General features: G+C 37.6%; 1 protein-coding gene across 1 annotated transcript in view; it reads left to right on the forward strand.

The window, feature by feature from the left end:
- Positions 1-274: 274 nt before the first annotated feature.
- The window catches only part of ARMC3 (armadillo repeat containing 3), a 70,444-nt gene continuing 51,632 nt past the window's right edge, over positions 275-19,086 (forward strand). Inside the window, exons 1-3 of the mRNA XM_040069517.1 lie at positions 275-416; positions 11,352-11,397; positions 18,865-18,982. Of these exons, the coding sequence (XP_039925451.1) occupies positions 11,353-11,397; positions 18,865-18,982 (163 nt within the window). The 5' untranslated portion in view covers positions 275-416; position 11,352. The remainder of the gene's footprint in view (positions 417-11,351; positions 11,398-18,864; positions 18,983-19,086) is intronic.

Here is a 19,086-nt window from a genome sequence, read left to right on the forward strand (position 1 = left end):
GCCGTTGCCCAGGGACGACTGGGAGAGGGGAGGGAAGGAGGCGCGGCGGCGGGCGCGGCCTCCCTCCGGCGCTTTGGCCGCCGCCGTCTCCGGGCAACGGCCGAAGCGCGGCGCGGGCGGCGCTGCGCGATCGCCCCCGGGCGGCGCGGGGGGCGCTGCGCTGCGCTGCGCTGCGCCGGCCGCGGAGCGAGGGCGGGGAGCGGCGGCGCGCTGAGGGCACCCGGGCCCGGGGCAGTTGCCCTCACAAATCACCGGGTACAGCTCCCGGGTGGTGGCGGTGCCGGGGCAGCATCGGCGGTATCGGGCGGGCGGTGCGTTAGCGGTCGGAGCCCTCGGGCCGTGCCCCGGCTCCTGGTGGGTCTGGCCCCTCGGCGCTTACCGGTGCACCGAGGGTCACCTGTCTGTAGACATTCAAAGTAAGTGTTGTTGTTGTGGGTTGGTTTTTTTTGTTTGTTTGTTTCTTTGTGGTTTTTTTTCGTTTTTGTTTTTGTTTTTGTTTTCCCCAGCCTTCCACGTACCAGATTAGAACTTTCAGAAAGGGCGGAGCATGACTATTTTCGAGGGCATATAGTGGCAGGACAAGGGGGAATGGGTTTGAATTGGAAGAGAGTATGTTTAGATTAGATATTGGGAAAAAAATTCTTTACTGGGTGGTGAGGCACTGGAACTGGTTGTCCAGGGAAGTTGTGGATGCCCCATCCTTGAAGGTGTTCAAGGCCAGTTTGGATGGGGCTGTGAGAAACCTGGTCTAGTTGAAGGTGTGCCCTGCCCACGGCAGGAGGGCTGGAACTAGATGATCATCAAGGTCACCTTCTGTGGTGGTGCAGAACTGGGGACGGAACCAGACACACCCTTCCAACCATCATTCTAAGATTCTGTCATTTTTAAAGGCATACATTGAAGTTTCTTCCAATCACAACCAAAGAGCGCACTGAAAACTTCCTGTCTGCATGATAAGGTTATCTACCCCTTTAAGAAAAGCAAATCTTGACAATTGCAAGATTTATGTTAAAACTGTGGTGTTTAATAACAGCTGAAGTGTATCAGTATGAACATAAATAAAATTTAAACCCAGACAGAGAATATCCTGCACTGAAGGGCCCCTCACACTATTTCATACCAGAAACTGGGAGTTTAGGAACTGGTGTCAGCAGTGGGTGGATGCATTCAGCAGATAACTGTACCAGTATTTTTACATGTGAACTGGGAAGCAAGAAAATGCACTAAGGAAAGACCTGCCATAAGAAAATATAGATGGTAGAAGAAAAACATTTTTTTTTTAAATCTAGATAGATAATATGGAAAAAGAAAAAAAAAAAAACAACAAACAGTTCAGGTAAGATGTGGAATTTTTGTGGGACAGTAACATGAAAGGTAGGAAATCTAAAATTCTATGGATTGAAGATGAGAATAATAAAAAAATGGGTACAGAAGTTTTCTCTGAAAGAGTAGTAACAGGTGATTAGGCTATTAGAGGGAAAACCTCACCTAATTTATTAATATTTCAAAGGTTTTAGGATTTTTGTACACAGGAATTTCAAAGCAAAATATAGATCAACTGGTAGAGAAGCATCATCTGTAGTACAGAACTCTTTTAAAAATCTTTTTGGTTATCCAAAATTATCATCTATATGAGATAGTCTGTTATTTATGCAAGGTAAAGACATCTGCTTTCTATTGTTCATTGAGAGTGAGCAAGATTACTTTCACATTTATTGATGGAGGCAACATTTCCTTTTCTAACTTCCTTTCATTTTTGTGATTTTTATCATGTTGCCATTTTCTGATTATCTAATATTTCTCTAACACAATGAATGCCAACATGGGTTTATGTATCCATTGCTGTCCTTATGTTTGCAAATCTGCTACTTGTGTATTTATCTTAAACTGCAACAAATGTATTTTTATTTCTTTTTTTACTGTTAATAAAATACCAGTTAAAATTAAACAATAGGGCTACCCTTGCAGACATAACCATCAAAATCATGAACGTGATATTAACACATCTGAGACATTTCCCATATTGACAAAGAAGTATGAGCACCATTTAGTACAAGACAGGAGAGGCTTCATCTGGGATGTTCAGTAGAGGTCATCCATGTTTTCAGAAGGACTTAAAAAACGCTTATGAGGATGATCTTTCTAAAGCAAAAATTCAGAAAAGGAAACAGCCAATACATTTCTTTGAAGAGAAAATTATTAATAGAAGCAGTTTCCATATGCCTGTATACTTACCGGGTCTTGGAAAAGTAAGGGCTAAACTTAGAACCCCAGGAAATGAGATAAACTCTACTTATGTTGTGGTGTTCTTTACTCATAAATTCGTGTGTGTGTTTTGTGGTTACTGTCTTTTTTTTTAAAAAAACTGAGTCCCCTTTACAGCCTGCAGAAACTCTTTTGTTGCCTTTACTATGTCTCATCACAGCCATTTTTCAGAACCTATTTATACTGTTTAAAATAACTTCACTTTCTGAAAAATACTTCTTAGTCTTCAACTCTACTCTAATTAGCCATGTCTCTTCTTGCTCTTTTGCTTGTACATGCATAAACAACATATTATCAGTGGTAAACTTTTTTATCAAAAAAGGAAAGATTTCAGTACGTGCAGTATGAGAAATCCTTTGATTAAGGTTGCAGTTTTGCATCCTTAGAATAGACAATATATATGTGGGAAATATATTATTATAGATAATATTATATTTTATATATATTATTAATTGAAATAGAGATGAGGATAAACATTCTTTTTGTGTTCCATTTAGGATTTTTATTTGTTAAAAGCTTGACTAATCTATAAAATTTTACTATAACATATAATCATATAATGTTTTACAGTTTTTAGTAAAACATTGTTCAATGAATAACATGCTGCTGGGATATGATTTTTCTTTCTAAAGCAATCTGAACACTACAGTCAAGAGCATGTGTCTTCAGAAAGTTTTCAAGGCCCATTATTGAATATCTTTTTTATGTAGATAAGTCTTTAAACATTCTGGTTGAATTTAGATACATATTTGTGTAGTTATTGAAATTAAAAGAGGCCCTGCAGAAATAACTGGAGGATCGGGCAATTACTAGACATGTGAAATTTAACAAGGTCAAGTTTCAGGGACAGGACAACCCTGGATGTATGCACAGGAGAGGGACCTGGGGCTCCTGGTCCAAGGCAAGTTGAACATGAGCCAGCAGTGCCCTGGCAGCCAGGAGGACCAACCCTGTCCTGGGATCATCAGGCACAGCATGGGCAGCCAGGCAAGGGAGGGGATTGTCCCCCTCTGCTCTGCACTGGGGCAGCCTCACCTCGAGTGCTGGGGACAGTTTTGGGTGTTACAATATAAAAAAGACATTAAACTGTTGGAGTGTCCAAAGGAGGGCCATGAGGATGGTGAAAGGCCTGGAGAAGAAGCCGTGTGAGAAGCAGCTGAGGTCACTCCTCTTGTTCAGCCTGAAGGAGACCAAGCGGAACCCTCCTGGTCCTCACAGGGAGAAGTGGAGGGTCAGGCACTGATCTCTGCTCTGTGGTGACCAGTGACAGGACCTGAGGGAATGGCCTCAAGGTGTGTCAAGGGAGATTTAGATTGGTTATTTGGAATAGGTTTTTCACCCAGAGGGTGGTTGAGCACTGGAACAGCTCCCCAGGGAAGTGGTCACAGCACCAAGGCCCACGGAGTTCAAGAAGCTTTTGGACAACACTCTCAGGCACGTGGTGTGACTTCTGGGGATGGTGCTGTGCAGGGCAGGAGTTGGACTCGATGATCCTGATGGGTCCTTTCCAACTCAGCATATTCTGAGTCTTTGTGGGAAATAACGAATCATTTTTTGGAGAAAAAAGAATTCTTTAGGCTAGCAAAATGAAAACTGGTTTTCAGTGGGGATATTTTGTTACCTTCAGATAGAGGAAGGGCATGATCAGAGGACTGCAGCACCTGTCCTTATGCAGACAGGCTGAGAGAATTGTTGGTTTTCAGCCTGGAGAAGAGAAGGCTCTGGGGACACCCCAGAGCACCTTCCAGTACCTACAACGGGCCTACAAGAGAGCTGGAGAGAGGCTTTTTATGAGGGCATGTAGGCATAGGGCATGGGGGAATGGCTTTAAACTGTAAGAGGGTAGGTTTTTAGGTTAGCTAGTCCCTCAGAGGGTGGTGAGACATTGGAACAAGTGTCCCAGCGAAGTTGTGGATCCGTCACTGGAAGTGTTCGAGGTCTGCTTCGATGGGGGTTTTGAGCAACCTCATCTAGTGCAGGGTGTCCTTGACCATGGCAGCGGGATTGGAATGAGATGACCTTTGAGGGCCCTTCTAACCAAACCCTCCTAGGATTCTGAATGTATTCTGATTCTTATATATGGAAATATATGTGGGATTTATATATTATACTATATAGTATGTATAGAATATAGTAAATAGATATTGTATGGTATAAATACTTGCTATAAAGAATGTTTTCATACGTGCCAGTGAATAAAGTAATTGAAGTCATTGAACAGCTTTTTTTTTTTTTTTTTAATAACTTTTTAATGAGAGAGGTAGGAAAAAATATCTGAGGTTTTTAAGATAAAGTGTGTTCCCGTGAAACTGACAGGAGGAAGCATTCATTTTAATTCATGCAGATTTTCACAGCTGGCTAAAATCTTAGGAGTGTCTTTAATATTTCACCAGTACTTCTTCCTAAGTCAGACCATCTTTGCCTTCTGAATGGGAAGTGTCCTGCTATTACAGCTCAGATAATGGTTGTGTAACTACTGTCTCTCATGTGGTTTCGATTAAGTCCATTTTTCTTTAGTCTGTTTCTCATGGGATGAAGGATTTCACTATGCATCTCAGACATTTAGAATCACACACAAAAATCTCCTCAATTCAGCTTGTCACAGCTTGGATTCTCCAAGAATAGATCCTAGGTCTGATGTTATTTAACATGTTCATTATAATTTTGAAATTAGCAATAATGTAGACAAATAAAAATATTCTGGTGAGATTAAAATAATTTTGTTATCGCTAAAGAAGACTGGTAAAACCTTCTCAAAGGTCTTCTGCACTTGCGTGAACTGGTAGCACCATGACAAATAAAATTCATTGTTTATGAAAGCAGTATAATTTATCCTGTAAGGAATACTTGGACCAATATACTCTTCAGTAGTAAATCTAAATTAATTGTGATTGACTGAGAAAACAAACTGTTTACCATATGTGGATAACTTAGTGAAGATCTTCACTGAGGAAACTGGGTAAAAATAAATACCCTGAAAGTTACAATGTCACTGGAATAAGTCAGTAGTGTTCTAGAATTGATTACGGTTTTCCACGTTAGGTACATCAAATCTGAGAAAGGTTTAACAGTCACAGAGGGACTCTGAGACAGGAAACATACATGTCTGGAAAAGCGGTATGGAAAAAATAATTAAGACAGCTTAGAAAGGAAGTAAATCAGATGTACAGTGACTTATAAAGGAAGGTAAAAAACATCAAGCCGAGGCATCTGTTAACTAAAGTTGTAATATAAGAATGAAGGGTTATTGTGTTGAATTGAGTAACACATTTAAACTATTTACATAAATAAATAAAATCTAAGGAGTAGTTCCTTATACAGTACACTTGACAATTGTACCTGTGCTGTAGTATGTCTGACTAAGAATGAAGTGTAGAAGGATTAGGCGTTTATGTGGACAGTAAAAATAGCTACTATTGTTAGGAAGAACATAAAAACTTGAGGATATCTAAACCGTGGTACTTTAGGGAAATAGAAACCCTGTAACAGATGGAAGAAATCTGACTTTGGGGACTAGTTTCATGCATTTATCAGAAACATTTGTCTGTTGTTGTTCTGGAGGCTGGATACTGATCAGCCATGTGGAAAGACTGTTCATACTCACAGAACCACAGAGTGGGTCAGGTTGGAAGGGGCTGCAGTGGTCACCTGGTCCAACTTCCCTGCTCAAGCAGGGCCATCTCAGAGCACATTGCAGAGGATTGTGTCCAGGTGGTTCTTGAATCTCTCCAGTGAGAGAGACTCCACAACCCTTTCTGGACAATCTGTCTCAGTGCTTGATCACCTGCAGAGTAAAGAGCTTTTCCTCATATTCAGGTGGAACTTCCTCATAATTTTTTTTGACAAATATACACAGGCACACAGATAAAACAGTGGGCAAATTCAAAGGCCTTGACTTAATTGGTCTGTCATATAATGTATTATTTTCATATGGCACATATATCTTTATCTGCAGGAACTGAAAATTAAATTGGACCTGCTATCTCTTTTTAACTCTCTTATTATATAAAGCCAAGTTTTTTAATAGTGTGGTAATGCTTGCACTGTCAGGACAACACAGGGAAAGGGGATCCATATTTAAGGAGTTGGGCAGAAAAAAAGATGAAAGAAGAGTTCCGGAGAAAGAAAGGAGCTTCAAGGCTATTCCATGTTGTTCTCTTAATTTATATGAAGTTATTTGAGAATGATGAGGATATTTAAGCTGGCATACAGAGGACATACTGGTTTATGGACTCAAGACAGGAGTGAGATTGTCTGCTGATGACATAATTATCTTTTGATTGCATTGGAAGGCAGCAGTACTAGAATGTCCATACAAAAATCAATTGAAATAATCAGCGATAATGACTGATTTATAGGCAATTTTCACTGTTATCCCAAGAAAACATAGTTTATGTGAGACAAAAATAAATTTAAATTCACTTAAACTTGCTCAATTAACTTGACATTCTGTAATAAGAGCAAAAAGAATCTCATTTTTGCATCATTTTCAGTAAGGACCTGAAAATTGTGGCTAGGTTGTAGTGACATAATTTCAGACTGTCTTAAAGCATTGGAATGTTAATTTGAAAAGTGGATCATGTAATAAACAACTGGTTAGAAGCTATTTCTAAATCTTTCTCTTTGCACTGCTTTTCTACAAGGGTAATTGCTCTCAGAAGAGACTAAGAGGTTTCACAGTTGGCTATGTCTTTGACTTATTCCTGTTCTTCATCTCAGCTCTCACAGTATGTGCAGGGTCCTAGGTTACTGCATCTTTTATTTAAGATTTTAGAAAATAGAAGATGCAAATGGAGCAGGTAATGTTTGCTAAATGCATTATCTGATTTAAACCCAGGAAATATTATATTCTTTAAGTGTATGAAGCAGGACTCTAATAGGTTAAAGGAAGTATTTATAAGACTTCAGTATTTCAAACAGAAAAAACAATCAGAAAATTTTCCTCATATTTCAAAGTATGATTTATAGATTTTTCTTTGTTTAAGCTGGCTTGCTAGCCATCATCTCTTGTTTAAAAAACAAAAGTGTAGTGACTAGAAATAAATAGGTATCTCAGATTTGCAATCTAAGAAACTATTCACACTGAGAAAAGCAACTATTCACATTAAAGTATGACAATAAAAATAAATAAGTGCAGGGATCAGGGCCATTATTATCTTATGATCTAGTACTTGGAGTCTGCTCCTCTGCTGCATTTGCAGCAACTCTTTCAAGAACTAAATAAATTTTCCAGATTTTATTTGACGTGGCAGAGATGCCAGTTCCTGATAAAATAGTTAAGAAGTTGGATGAACCAAAAAATCCGCATTTGTGACATTCCGCAAAATCATTTTCCATTCATAGGCAGAATGTTCTGGTCATAGAGATATCACTGGAGATATGCCTGTTCCTGCAGCCATTGAAAAATAGACAAGGTGGCTGTGTTTTTTCGTGTGCCTGGTTCTGCTAGTGTTCGGTCTGCAGGGATAGTGCCTGCCAGACCTAGCCTAGCCTGGGCATTCATGTGGAGAAATGGGGTAATAAACTTAGCTCACAGACTTAGATGTCAATGTAAATACATGAGCTAACAACTCCAGACTTTGGTCTTGGTCCAGAGAAAAATTAGTTAATATTTAAGGTCCTATTCCATTTTAGATACCTTCTTTAGGATGAATCTGCCTTAAGAGCTATTGAATATGTTGACTAGAGCTCCATCAGTTATCAAGCAGAGTGATTAACTTTAGTGTTGATACTTTGTTTAGTTTAATGGACACTACTCATGGATTCCAGATACGGGTTTTACTTAGGATGCTCACACTGGAGTGGTTCTGGTCCTGTGGGAAAGCTGGAAGTCCTAGTGAAGTTCAGAGTGAAACAGGGAAGTGCCTACTGAGCTAAGGCCCTAAGAATAGCCGGAACTGAGGGAGAGCTTTGGGGATTTTGGTTTTGGAATGAGGATTTCGTTAGACATAATGACTGTCCTGCTTCTTGAGAGACAACACCTGATTGCACCACTGCACTAAAACTGGGTTGGAGGAAAGTAAAGCAAGCTGATTTGTCTACCACTGAGGCAATAAATTCCAGGTGAAGGACAGGAAGTAGCACAGAATGATAACTTCATGGATTGCTTGGCTATGTATTGGCTACATCTGTTAGGTCAAAGTACTTTATTACCTCTAGCTCTACATGATTTAAAACAATCAACCCTTTAATCTCAAAAAACATATGTAGAAAAGGCATGCTCCTATGATTCTAGAAATCTGCAGGACATGAAGTAGAGGATATTACTCAAATGAGAATATTATTTTGTTCTTTAAGATTTAGAAACTTGGAATTGTTTATTTTGGAAAAGACCTTTAAGATCAACAAGTCCGCCTGTTAGCCTAACACTGCCCAGCCCACTACTAAGCCATGTCCCTAAGCACCAAATACCTCCAGGACTGGTGGCTCAAGCACTTCCCTGGACAGCCTGTTCCAATGCTTGACAACCCTTTTGGTAAAGAGGTATTTCAAATATCAAATCTAAACCACCCCTGGCACAACTTGAGGCCATTTCCTCTTGCTGTATTGTTTGTTATGTGGCAGAAGAAACCAGCCCCCACCTCAGTACACCCTCCTTTCAGGCAGTTGCAGAGAGCAGTAAGGTCCCTCTGAGTCTCCTCCAGGCAGTGTTAACCCATCCAAGCCATGAGCAGCCAGTTTGTCCAGAAATTAATTAATTTAATTGCATATAATTACTAGTGAATATTTTTCATTATAAAATAAGTGTTTTCAGATGACATTAAGCCAGCATTTGATAGATACAAAAATTTAAGCCCTCCTGCAATTGTTTTCCAAATTCTAAATATTTAGATTGGTAAACTGAGAATCAGAAATAGGCATACTGTAAACCTACTGAGAAAAAGACAGCTCGCAATTATCTTGGAGAGAAAGGGATTTTAGTAAAGAAGCTCTTTTATGGGTCAGTAGCCTTTTAATACCAATACACATTGATTGTCTCTGATAATTACAGGTCAATGCAAAAGACACATTTTTAATTATCAGTAAGCCAAAGAATTCCATGTCCATCATTCCCGCAAGTCAGAGAATGACCACTGAATATAGAGAGCTTTATGAAAACAAAGCTTACACCACTCTTTGATAGCAGAATCCATTGAAATCTGGATTAATAACTGCAGCAAAGAAATAGACTGAGGGGCATAACCCATGGTAAAGTAATTGACCTGTTTGCTCTGCCTGTTGCTACTGATCACACTGCTTTTCAATGAATTTTTTTAAGGAACCAAATATTTCTGAACACTTAGAAATATGTAAAAGTTTCTTAAATATATGCTCAGAAGTTGGATGTATTTATACAGAGTGAAGAAATATTTGCCATTAAAAACCTTAGTTATTCTTGGTCTTGAAATATATATAATTTGAATCTGAGAACATTAATTATATAACATTATAAATAATTTTACATTAATTAACTTTTAAAATTAGTTGGTTTAAACTTAATTAAACTCACTCAGAATTAAAATTGCCTTTTATGACTGCAGCTTAATTTACATCCGAAATGAATTGAGCTGAACTGACTGAGTCTGAATAAGTGTCCATATCTCCATGCCAGGATTTAGCACAATTTAAATAACCCAGATTTCCTGAATGACTGTCTAAATCTGATTCTTGCATGTGTGCATGTTTCTTACTTTCTACAGTGACTGCATAAATCAGAAGGTAGTGTGTCCATCACACTTTTTGAATATACTGTCAGTAATTTGTCCTTATGCTTTTTCTTATGTAAATTAATTTGCCTCTGGCCAAAGCTGTGCTTTCTGAAACCCTGAATTTGTGTGTGTGTGGTTCATATGTGTGTGTGTGCAGATGCACAAGGGTAAAGCAGGTTGGAGCTGAAAAATCATTGGCTGTGTGGATCTTCCTCTCAAAACTGTAATTAGTGATCTGCCTATGAAGTTTTAAATTTCAGATCTGTTTTTAGGATGTGTTTATCACCTGTTTTCATTAGTGCTGTGTTACAATTGATTTGTAGAGATTGGTAGGGGAGCAGTACCTGAAAAATTCAAGAAGAGGTCCAAATTTTTGTTGAACACAACAAACAATAGCCTTGACTTTTGTAACCAGCCAGGCTACAGCTCATGTTGCACTAGAAAATAATCTCTTACACCAGAGGTAGGCTCTCAGTAAACTCTGAGTGAGGGTGAATGTGTGGTCTCCCTTTGAGAGCTAACCGAGGAATTAACAAGGGGTACTGACGGTGCACATTTCACTTTTACACAGTGTTAAAAACAAACTTAACTTTGGTATAACGGGTTATGTTCTATGCATAGCTAGTGCTAGTGGTTCATGTTGCCCTTTGCTTTTGCTTGTTCCTTAACTGGAAGGCTCTGCTGAAGTTTTGCAAGCCACATGAAATTAGGTCCACACGAGATATTACATCCATATGTTTCAGAAGCTGCTATTAGATGCAGCTGAGAAGGTCTTCTTGGTTATGTGCACATGTGCTAATACAGAAAGAAAAAGTAACAAAACAAGCTGGACTTTGTGAAAATAAATGTAACTTTTTAAAATCAATGAAATTTATACTGTTTCTTAATACCTGCAGATGTGATTTTTGTCTCCTGTGAAATATGAACAGAGAATTCATATTGTATATGAATCATGTTTTCAAGGTAGAGCTTATTTTTATGTTCTGCAGTTGTATGGAATGTTTGCCAACACAGAATGCGTAGACAAACATGGGGAGATACCCTAAAAGGACTTTCAAGTTCATGTATGATTTATAGATGCAGATAAAACTAATTACCAGAAAGGGATATTCTGTGTATTTGTACCACATTACAACCTGAGTCTGTGATGTCTCAGACCTTTTTAGCTATGTATGTTGTTGACAGATGTATTTTACTAAATGTGTACAAATGTTAGAAAGAGGGACTACTTTCTGTATAGAAATTACCATGTCAAAGAGATTTTCAGACTGATTAGGTGGGTCACATGAATAAGAAAGTCTGTCTTACAAGCTTCCCTAAATCACTGGTAAACTAGTTCCTAAAACACAGAAGAGAGTTTGTTTGACTGCTTTTATTTGTTTGTTTGTTTGTTTTTAGAATGGGTAAAAAAGTAAAGAAGGAAGAGTCCCCACCCAAGGATGTGGTAAGTTTATAAACTACTATGTGCTATAAAATAAACATTGCACAAACATTGCACAGGCTCAGCTCTACCATCCTTATATAGTTTCTAGTTTACCCACATTATTCTAAAAATGGCTTTTAAAGATGATTCTGTTTCTGCTTTTCTTGGACAGCATACAAACCAGAGTGACTGGGCATGTGTAGTTCTTTGTAGAGATTGTTGTCTTTGGCAGGCATTGCAAACAGTTATGTATGAAACAATCCAGGCTTCTTTTTAGTTGAAGAACAGCGTTAGCTTTCTCTTCATAAAAATCAAAGGAGAAAGGAGAAGAGCAACCTGAAATCTGCCTGTCTTTTCAACTGTGAAAACATTCTCTTTCTTTAAGGATGAAAGAGTTAAAAGCCTAGATGGATCTGCAGTTTTTTCCTGAATACAAAATTCGACAAATATTTTGAATAATACTACATACTCTGTCTCTTTTGCAAATATATACAGTCTTAAGATGCAGTTTAGGTTTTTCTGTTGTCATTGGAAGTACAGTGAAAAGTAAAAGAGCTGAAGCCAAATATAGAATAATAGTGATAGTGAGACTTATTTTCAAAAGGCAGAGGTTAAGGGTCTGACACTAGCACACTTTTCAAGAGTTTCTATAAATTCACAAGGTGTGAAGAGGCCCCAGAAAAGATAATTGTTCAAAATACAAGCATTTTTAAAAATTTTTCTTCAGGAAGAGGAAATACAGAAACATTGAAAAGAAAAAAGTATAAATTCTATGTCAAATAACAACCAAATTTATGAAAATAGGGACCTCAATGAGTCTCACAGAGGGAGTTCCACTCCCTCAGGGAGTCCCACTAAGTGCAAAGTTCAGTACACTGTTTTAAAAAGCCAATGGATTTATGTGTAAAGAGTTGTAGTACTGCAAGAGCAGAAAATGTAGTCAGCAAAATCTACATTGCAATTTCAATATAAATAAGTATAAATAGTTTTGACTAAGACACTAATATCCAATAGCCGTGATGTCACTGAGACATAGCAGTTGACATCAGGTTTACCCAACTTGTGAAAAGGTGAATATTACAAATGTAATTCATAATCTTCAATCAATAATAAATCCTTATGGAAGGAAAATTACATAAAACCTCAACATGACTTCTATGTGTCTTCTGTCTTTCATAATTAGTCTTTTACTATTCTGTGTTCTGAGAATTGGTCTCCAAGAGGAAAAACATTGCTTTGAGCCTCACTCTCTATGTGAATGACTTAAGACAGTAATTCAGGCAGATAAAATATGCTAGCTTTGACATAGATTGATAGACACTTTTCACATGATATCTACATTGTTTGACCTAGACAATATTATTATTATTTGATCATCAGCTAGATCATGGGCATTGAAAGGGGAGCCCAAGATTATCCCTAGAGAAAATACTGAAGTGTTACCATTTAAAGAAAGCTATAGATACCTGAGTATTTTTGAAAATGTCTTCATTCACAAGACTGGTGTTAAAAAAAGGTGGAATGTATGAATTGGCACTGTCAGCTCCTGAAATCGTCTCCACCTTGTTTTGATTAATGTCTAAATATTAATTTGACTTGACTTTAGTGAGGCTTTCAATACTGCCGCTTGTAACGTCCTCGTAGGTAAGATGATGAAGTACAGACAAGATAAACAGACAGTGTAAATGAACCAAAAGGTAGCTGAACTGACAGGCTCAGAGGGTTGTGATCAGCAGCCTGAGATCCTGTTAGAGGTCAGGCACTCGTGTTATGTGTGTTCCAGGAGTTGATCCTGGAGCAGATACTGGTAAGTCTCTTCCTTAGTGATCTGAATGATGGGACAGAGTGCACCCCCAGCAAGTTTGCAGAAGATATGAAATTAAGAGGAGTGATTGACAGACCAGATGGTTATGCTACCATTCAGGGGGACCTCAACAATTTCCTAGAGAAATAGGAAATTGGGAATTTAATTAAGTTCAATAAAGGGAAATGGTGAAGTCCTGCACCTGGGGGAAGAATATCCGGTACAGACTGGGTGATGACCAGCTGGAAAACAGCTTTACAGGAAAGAACCTGGTGATTCTGGTGGACATGCACCAGCAATGTGAACTTGGGACAAAGAAAGCTAACAAAATCCTGAGCATTAGGCAGAGTGTTGCCAGCAACCTGAGAGAAGGGACTCTTGTCTTTCACTCAGTGTTGGTGAGTGAGACCACACCTGGGGTGCTGTGTCCTGTTCTGGGTTCTCTGGTGCAAGAGAGACAAGGCCTTACTGGAACAAAGCCCTGGAGCATCTGTCATAGGAGGAGAGACTGACAGCTGGGACTGCTTGGTCTCGAGAGAAGGCTTGTCAGTGTAAAAATTGCTGATGGGAACAAGTAAAGAAATAGGGCCAGGTTCCTCTTAGTGGTGCCCCATGAAAAGATGAGAGGCAGTAGGCACAAATGGAAATGCAGGAAGTTTCCATTTAAGCATAAGAAAAAAAATTTCCTCTTTTACCATAGCAGTGATTGTGCATGGCATAGGTTATCCAGGGGGCTTGTGGAGTCTCCATCCTTGGGGATACTTAAAATCAGACTGTGCACTAGCCCTGAGTTCTAGCTCACTGTACTCTGAACAGAGCAGTTGGACAGATTGTCTTCAGAGGTGTCTTCTAACATAAATTATTTGTGATTCAGTGGAATATCTTGGGGGTTATTGTTAGTACAGGAGATCAGATACTCACAGAACTGAAATAATTAGCATGTCCAGGTATCTACTAGATCAGTTTTTCTAGGTAAAGGAAAAGGCATTAAGAATAGCAAAGATATCTGTAGTGCTTCTGAAGATTCTATGAAAGGTAAAAGTTAAAAACTGATCTTAAATCAAATTTAAGGGATTAAAAAACCCATCATGATTAAACAATAGCATAATAGCAGATAAATGAATCCTCCAGAAAGTGGGATTTTCATCCAAATGGGAAAGCAAAATAATGCTTCCACTCCCAAATGAGAAGTAAAAGCACATTGACACCCTGCATCAAAATATTTTGGGAGAGAACTAGCAAAGATAAAAAAAAAGCAGTAAAACTTTTTCAAACTGGCTAGATGCAAGAAGGTTCTTAGGGGAGACACTGTTAGGTGATTGCAGTCAGGAAAGAAAAGCAAAATTACTTATTTTTGTGTTAAAAGACAAAGCAATGTGGTAATCAGTAAAATAAATGTGATAAGATTGCCCAAGTAGGAATAAATAGTGTTTACGCAGGTCTTGTGCTAAATGAAAAATAGCTAACATCTGAAAATGTGGCATTGGAAGGATGGATGGTAGAAAATTTCATTTTCAGAAGGAAATACAGCAATAATTACACGAACTTTATCTTCTGTGCTAATTGGTAGAAATAGTTCTTGAAAAAACCAAAACCAAACCCATTGATAAATATGATAGTAATGTGGAAGAACCAATAGTGCTTGTATAGAGGAAATTTTGAGCTGTGAAATCTACTTGAGTTCTTTGGAAGAGTCAGTGAGCAAGTAGAAAATGGTGTTCTGATTGATGAAGTTACTTAGCTTTTTCAAAAGTTTTCAGACCAGGCTTTTTACTCACATAAACATGGACAGGTAAAAAGAAATTCCTGTCCTAGCAATAATGTCTGGTTATAAAATAGGAAGCAAAGGTGAGAAAACAAGTTATTGTTCAGATTTCATAATGGAGAGAATTTGCCAGTCATGGGGTCTTTATTCTGCAGCTGTGTCATCCAGTGTATCAGAATTTATGTGGATATTTTCATGAAAATGGCATCCAGTTCCTAAGTAGGAGAAAGAGAATAAGAGCAAAATCTCAAATTCCAGAAATAAAAGACAAAACATCATGTTACTAGCAAATGCCTTATACGTGCACCTGAATGCCATTAACAGTTCTGGTGTTTCCATCTCAAAAAGGTACAGCTGAACTATAGAAAGACAGCAGAATGAACAAAGAATGAACTAAGAAAGACAGCAAGAGCAGACAGGATGGCCTTTGTTTTAGGAAAGATCAAAGGGAGTAGGTTTCTTCATTCCCAGAAGGAATCACTGTGAAGAGGAATATCATAGAAACTTAAAAAATTATGAATATACAGGGAAGGCAAATGGGTGTAATTTATTTCACTTTTTCTTGTACTGAACAAACTGTGGAGGATAAATAAAGTTATCAGGTGGTATCTTTAAAACAAAGAAGAGACACAGTTATTTTTTGACTCTTTAACTGTAATACTTGTGTCTCAGAATATTAAGGGTGTTAAAATACAGATGGCTTCAAAAGTTATGTAGCAAATTTTTCTTGGACTTTTTGAACACAGACATAAAATCGCTAGGCTCTGCAGTTCTCTAGGTTGCAGGTATAAATATATTTTATATTACATTCAATTTCAACTAAATTAAGTTGATGGAAGCAGAATAAACCCCCCAAAAACAAAGCAAAAACCAAAACACATCCCCCCCCCAAAGCCTAACAGAAACCAAAAAAAACCCCCAAACCCAAAAAAACCCCAAACCAAACCCCAAATACTCTTCCGTTTCCAATGGCTTTGAAGTCAAATGTACACAAAAGTCAAGATCAAAGACATGTTATAGCTTTCTTTTTCATTTAACTTGCTATTTTCTTAATACGAACTGATTGATGGGAATGTTGTTGCTTATAAATTAGTTAAATTTCTGTGTTTAATTCAAGGTTGTTTGTAACTTCAAGTGTATTATTCTAGCACATAATGTCCCATATGTGCCATTACAGGAAGAGTCTGCAATGATGTATGAAGATTTAGATGCAAGCATTGGATTAAAAAAAAAAAAAAAAAAAAAAAAAAAAAAAGTGGAACACTAGCTATGCTGACATTATGATTAGGAGAAGTCATAGCCAGTTCTAGGATAGTTTTCATGAGCAACATTACCTCCCAGGAAATCACAGAATCACAGAGTGGGTCAGGTTGGAAGGCACCACAGTAGGTCATCTGATTCAAACTCCCTGCTCAAGCAGGGTTTTTTAGAGCACATTGCACAGGATTGCATCCAGATGGTTCTTGGGTATTTCCAGTGAGGGATACTCCACAACCTGTTCCAGCAGACAATCACCACACAGTAATTCCTCAATCACTCACTTGCTCAGGCCTCTGGTTCTTAAAGATACATTGATTTCAGTGACTACTTTTACTGCATTTCAGGCACAAAAGTACTTTAAATAGGAAAGTGCCTATTGAATATTTCATAGAGTAATAGCAAATCTAATGTTTAATCGAATGGGAAGAGATGAGACTAATTTCACTCTGCTCATGTGCCAACCTGTCATTAAATCCTAGAAATTTTCATTGAGTTGGGGTTTATACAATTACTTGTTAACGTGAGAAATGCTGCAACTGGAGCAACGCAATAGTGACTTTGGTATTAGATCAATGTATAAATAACTGAGATTTAAAACTCTTATATCATCTTTAATTTCTTATTGAACTTCATCTGACATCAGTATTGGTGTTTATTTTCCTCTGAAGAACTACCAGCCTTTTCTAAAACCTGGAGTTTTATCCCATCACCAAGTATTTGACCAAACTCAGGAGCTGTGTCTGTGTTTAAATAATAGTATTTACCTGAGGATCATTTTCTGTCCATGCAAAGACCCAGATATGTAAAAGTAGAGAAGTATGAAGAAGCTAAAGGGACTTTCAGTCACCTCTAAATTCTCCCATAGGTAGAATGAGCTGTGATAAGCTGAATTGTTTTGCCTCATTACAATCCAAAAAGAAAATTCCCATAACTAATTTAATCATTTTAGGCCCGTCCTTAAGATGTAACTTGCACCTTTATGTTATTATTTGATTTAATTCCCACTGCGGAGTCATTATTAGGCAGAATTACTTACTGTACAGTAAGGTGATTATATTTGTTTTAGAAAGGGGCTTTGTTCCATGACTTGGCCCATGCTTCCAGCTTGTCACAGCAAGCCTGAATTTGGACAGTTTCTTCAGATTGTAGACTTGATTGAAGCTAGGCAGGCCAGTTAAACACATTAGGCAGGCCACCTCTTAATGGAACTTGTATGTTGACCTTACGGCCTACTGAATTGTGATCTGTCTCATGGAAGGTCACTTAGATTTAAAAACTGATCAAAAACATTAATTTAATAGTCTTGGTACTAGTATCGTATTTTGCCTTATTTTTGAGCAAGTCAGAAAAGGGAGAAGAAGAAACCCTTTTCTGTGTTCATTTTTCTTCTAGCACACTCAGAATGTTTTTTAAGATTTGCCCCCCATAATTTCCTTCTTTGACAACTGATTTGTATGTATCTTTGTACCTTGATTGTTCAACAACATGTGCATCTGATGTAGCTGTTAGAAATTTTTTTAATGAAATAAAACAAATAATTGACATTTGTGTATATATATATATATAGTAACGATATTTTTAATTAATATGTATTGCTGTCTTATAATCTGCTATATTTTAAACCTAAATATGTTGTTTTGGAGGAACTGCATGACTCCAGTATTGAGTAGTTTCTGTATGTAACACAGATACGGTTTAGGCCTAAAGTGTAAGGATAGAAGATAGTTTTTTCATACTAACCAATTAGTCAAAATCCAAGGAAGCTTAAAACTTTTTAATAAAGAGTAGAATTTTCAGAATTCCTTGAGTCTTCTTAAGAAACAAAAGGCTATTTTAGAAGATTGCCTTGCTCAAGTAATGTTAGTCCTAAGAAGTCTATTGAGAGGGTGAAAATTGTCTGATTTGTTGGAAGATTTCTTTCTGCATGAAAGAGCTCAGAAATGGACATGAAACCTTTGTATCGTTTCTAGCTGGGCGAGCAGGAATTATATCTTGGAAATACTTCATCTAGTATGGGATCATGGTGAGCTGGTGAACTGAGTTGACAAAGGCACAGAAAGTGTTCTTTTATTTTTTAAGGAGCCACAAAGTGATATTGCCACAGAGTAACCAAATCCTCTTCCTTGTACTGAGTCCACAGGCTCTGTGTACAGCAGCTCAAAAGAAACTTCTCATGCCTGGTTCTGAAGTCTCAGAATGCTCTTGCATGTATAACAACTACATCATTTGTTACCTTCAGAACTTTTCTAGATTTGACGAGAAGCATGAAGGTTTTCCCAAAATCTTCATACGTGATGAAATCATGGTTATGTTTATTTGGAAGTCAATTATTCTTTCTAGTTTTCAACAATGTCTATAATTGTTAGTTATTTAAAAAGTCACACTTTTCCAAGGAAACAGCAACTCATTAATATCAAACAAGTTTTTTTGGTGGGTTTTTTTTTTTTTTTTTTTTTTTTGTTTTGTTTTGTTTTTTTGGGGGGGGTGGTTTTTTTTTTTTTGTTTTGTGGGGTTTTTTGTTTTTTTTTGGTTTTTTTAGGTTTTTTTTTTTGGTTTTTTTTTGGTTTTTTTTTTTTTTAGTGAAATGTGGGAGTTTACTGCAGCACACGGGAAGACTCAGTACAAATCAAACCTTTCCCTTTTTTTGTTTTATTTTTAGTTTGATCCTTTATTGATTGAAAGCAAAACACCAGCAACAGTTGTACTAATGCTTAGTTCTCCTGAAAATGAAGTTTTGGCCAAAGCATGTGATGCTCTATATAAATTTGCATCAAAAGGTTAGTCTTTTTGCAATGAGCTTTGTTTTGCACTGCTTAGATTTTGATAGTAGTTCACAATTCTTTAGTTTCCTAGCATTGAAATCTTACTTTCTCCTCAAAGG

This window comes from Hirundo rustica, chromosome 1, assembly GCF_015227805.2.
Source record: "Hirundo rustica isolate bHirRus1 chromosome 1, bHirRus1.pri.v3, whole genome shotgun sequence".
Classification (NCBI taxonomy): Eukaryota; Metazoa; Chordata; class Aves; order Passeriformes; family Hirundinidae; genus Hirundo; species Hirundo rustica.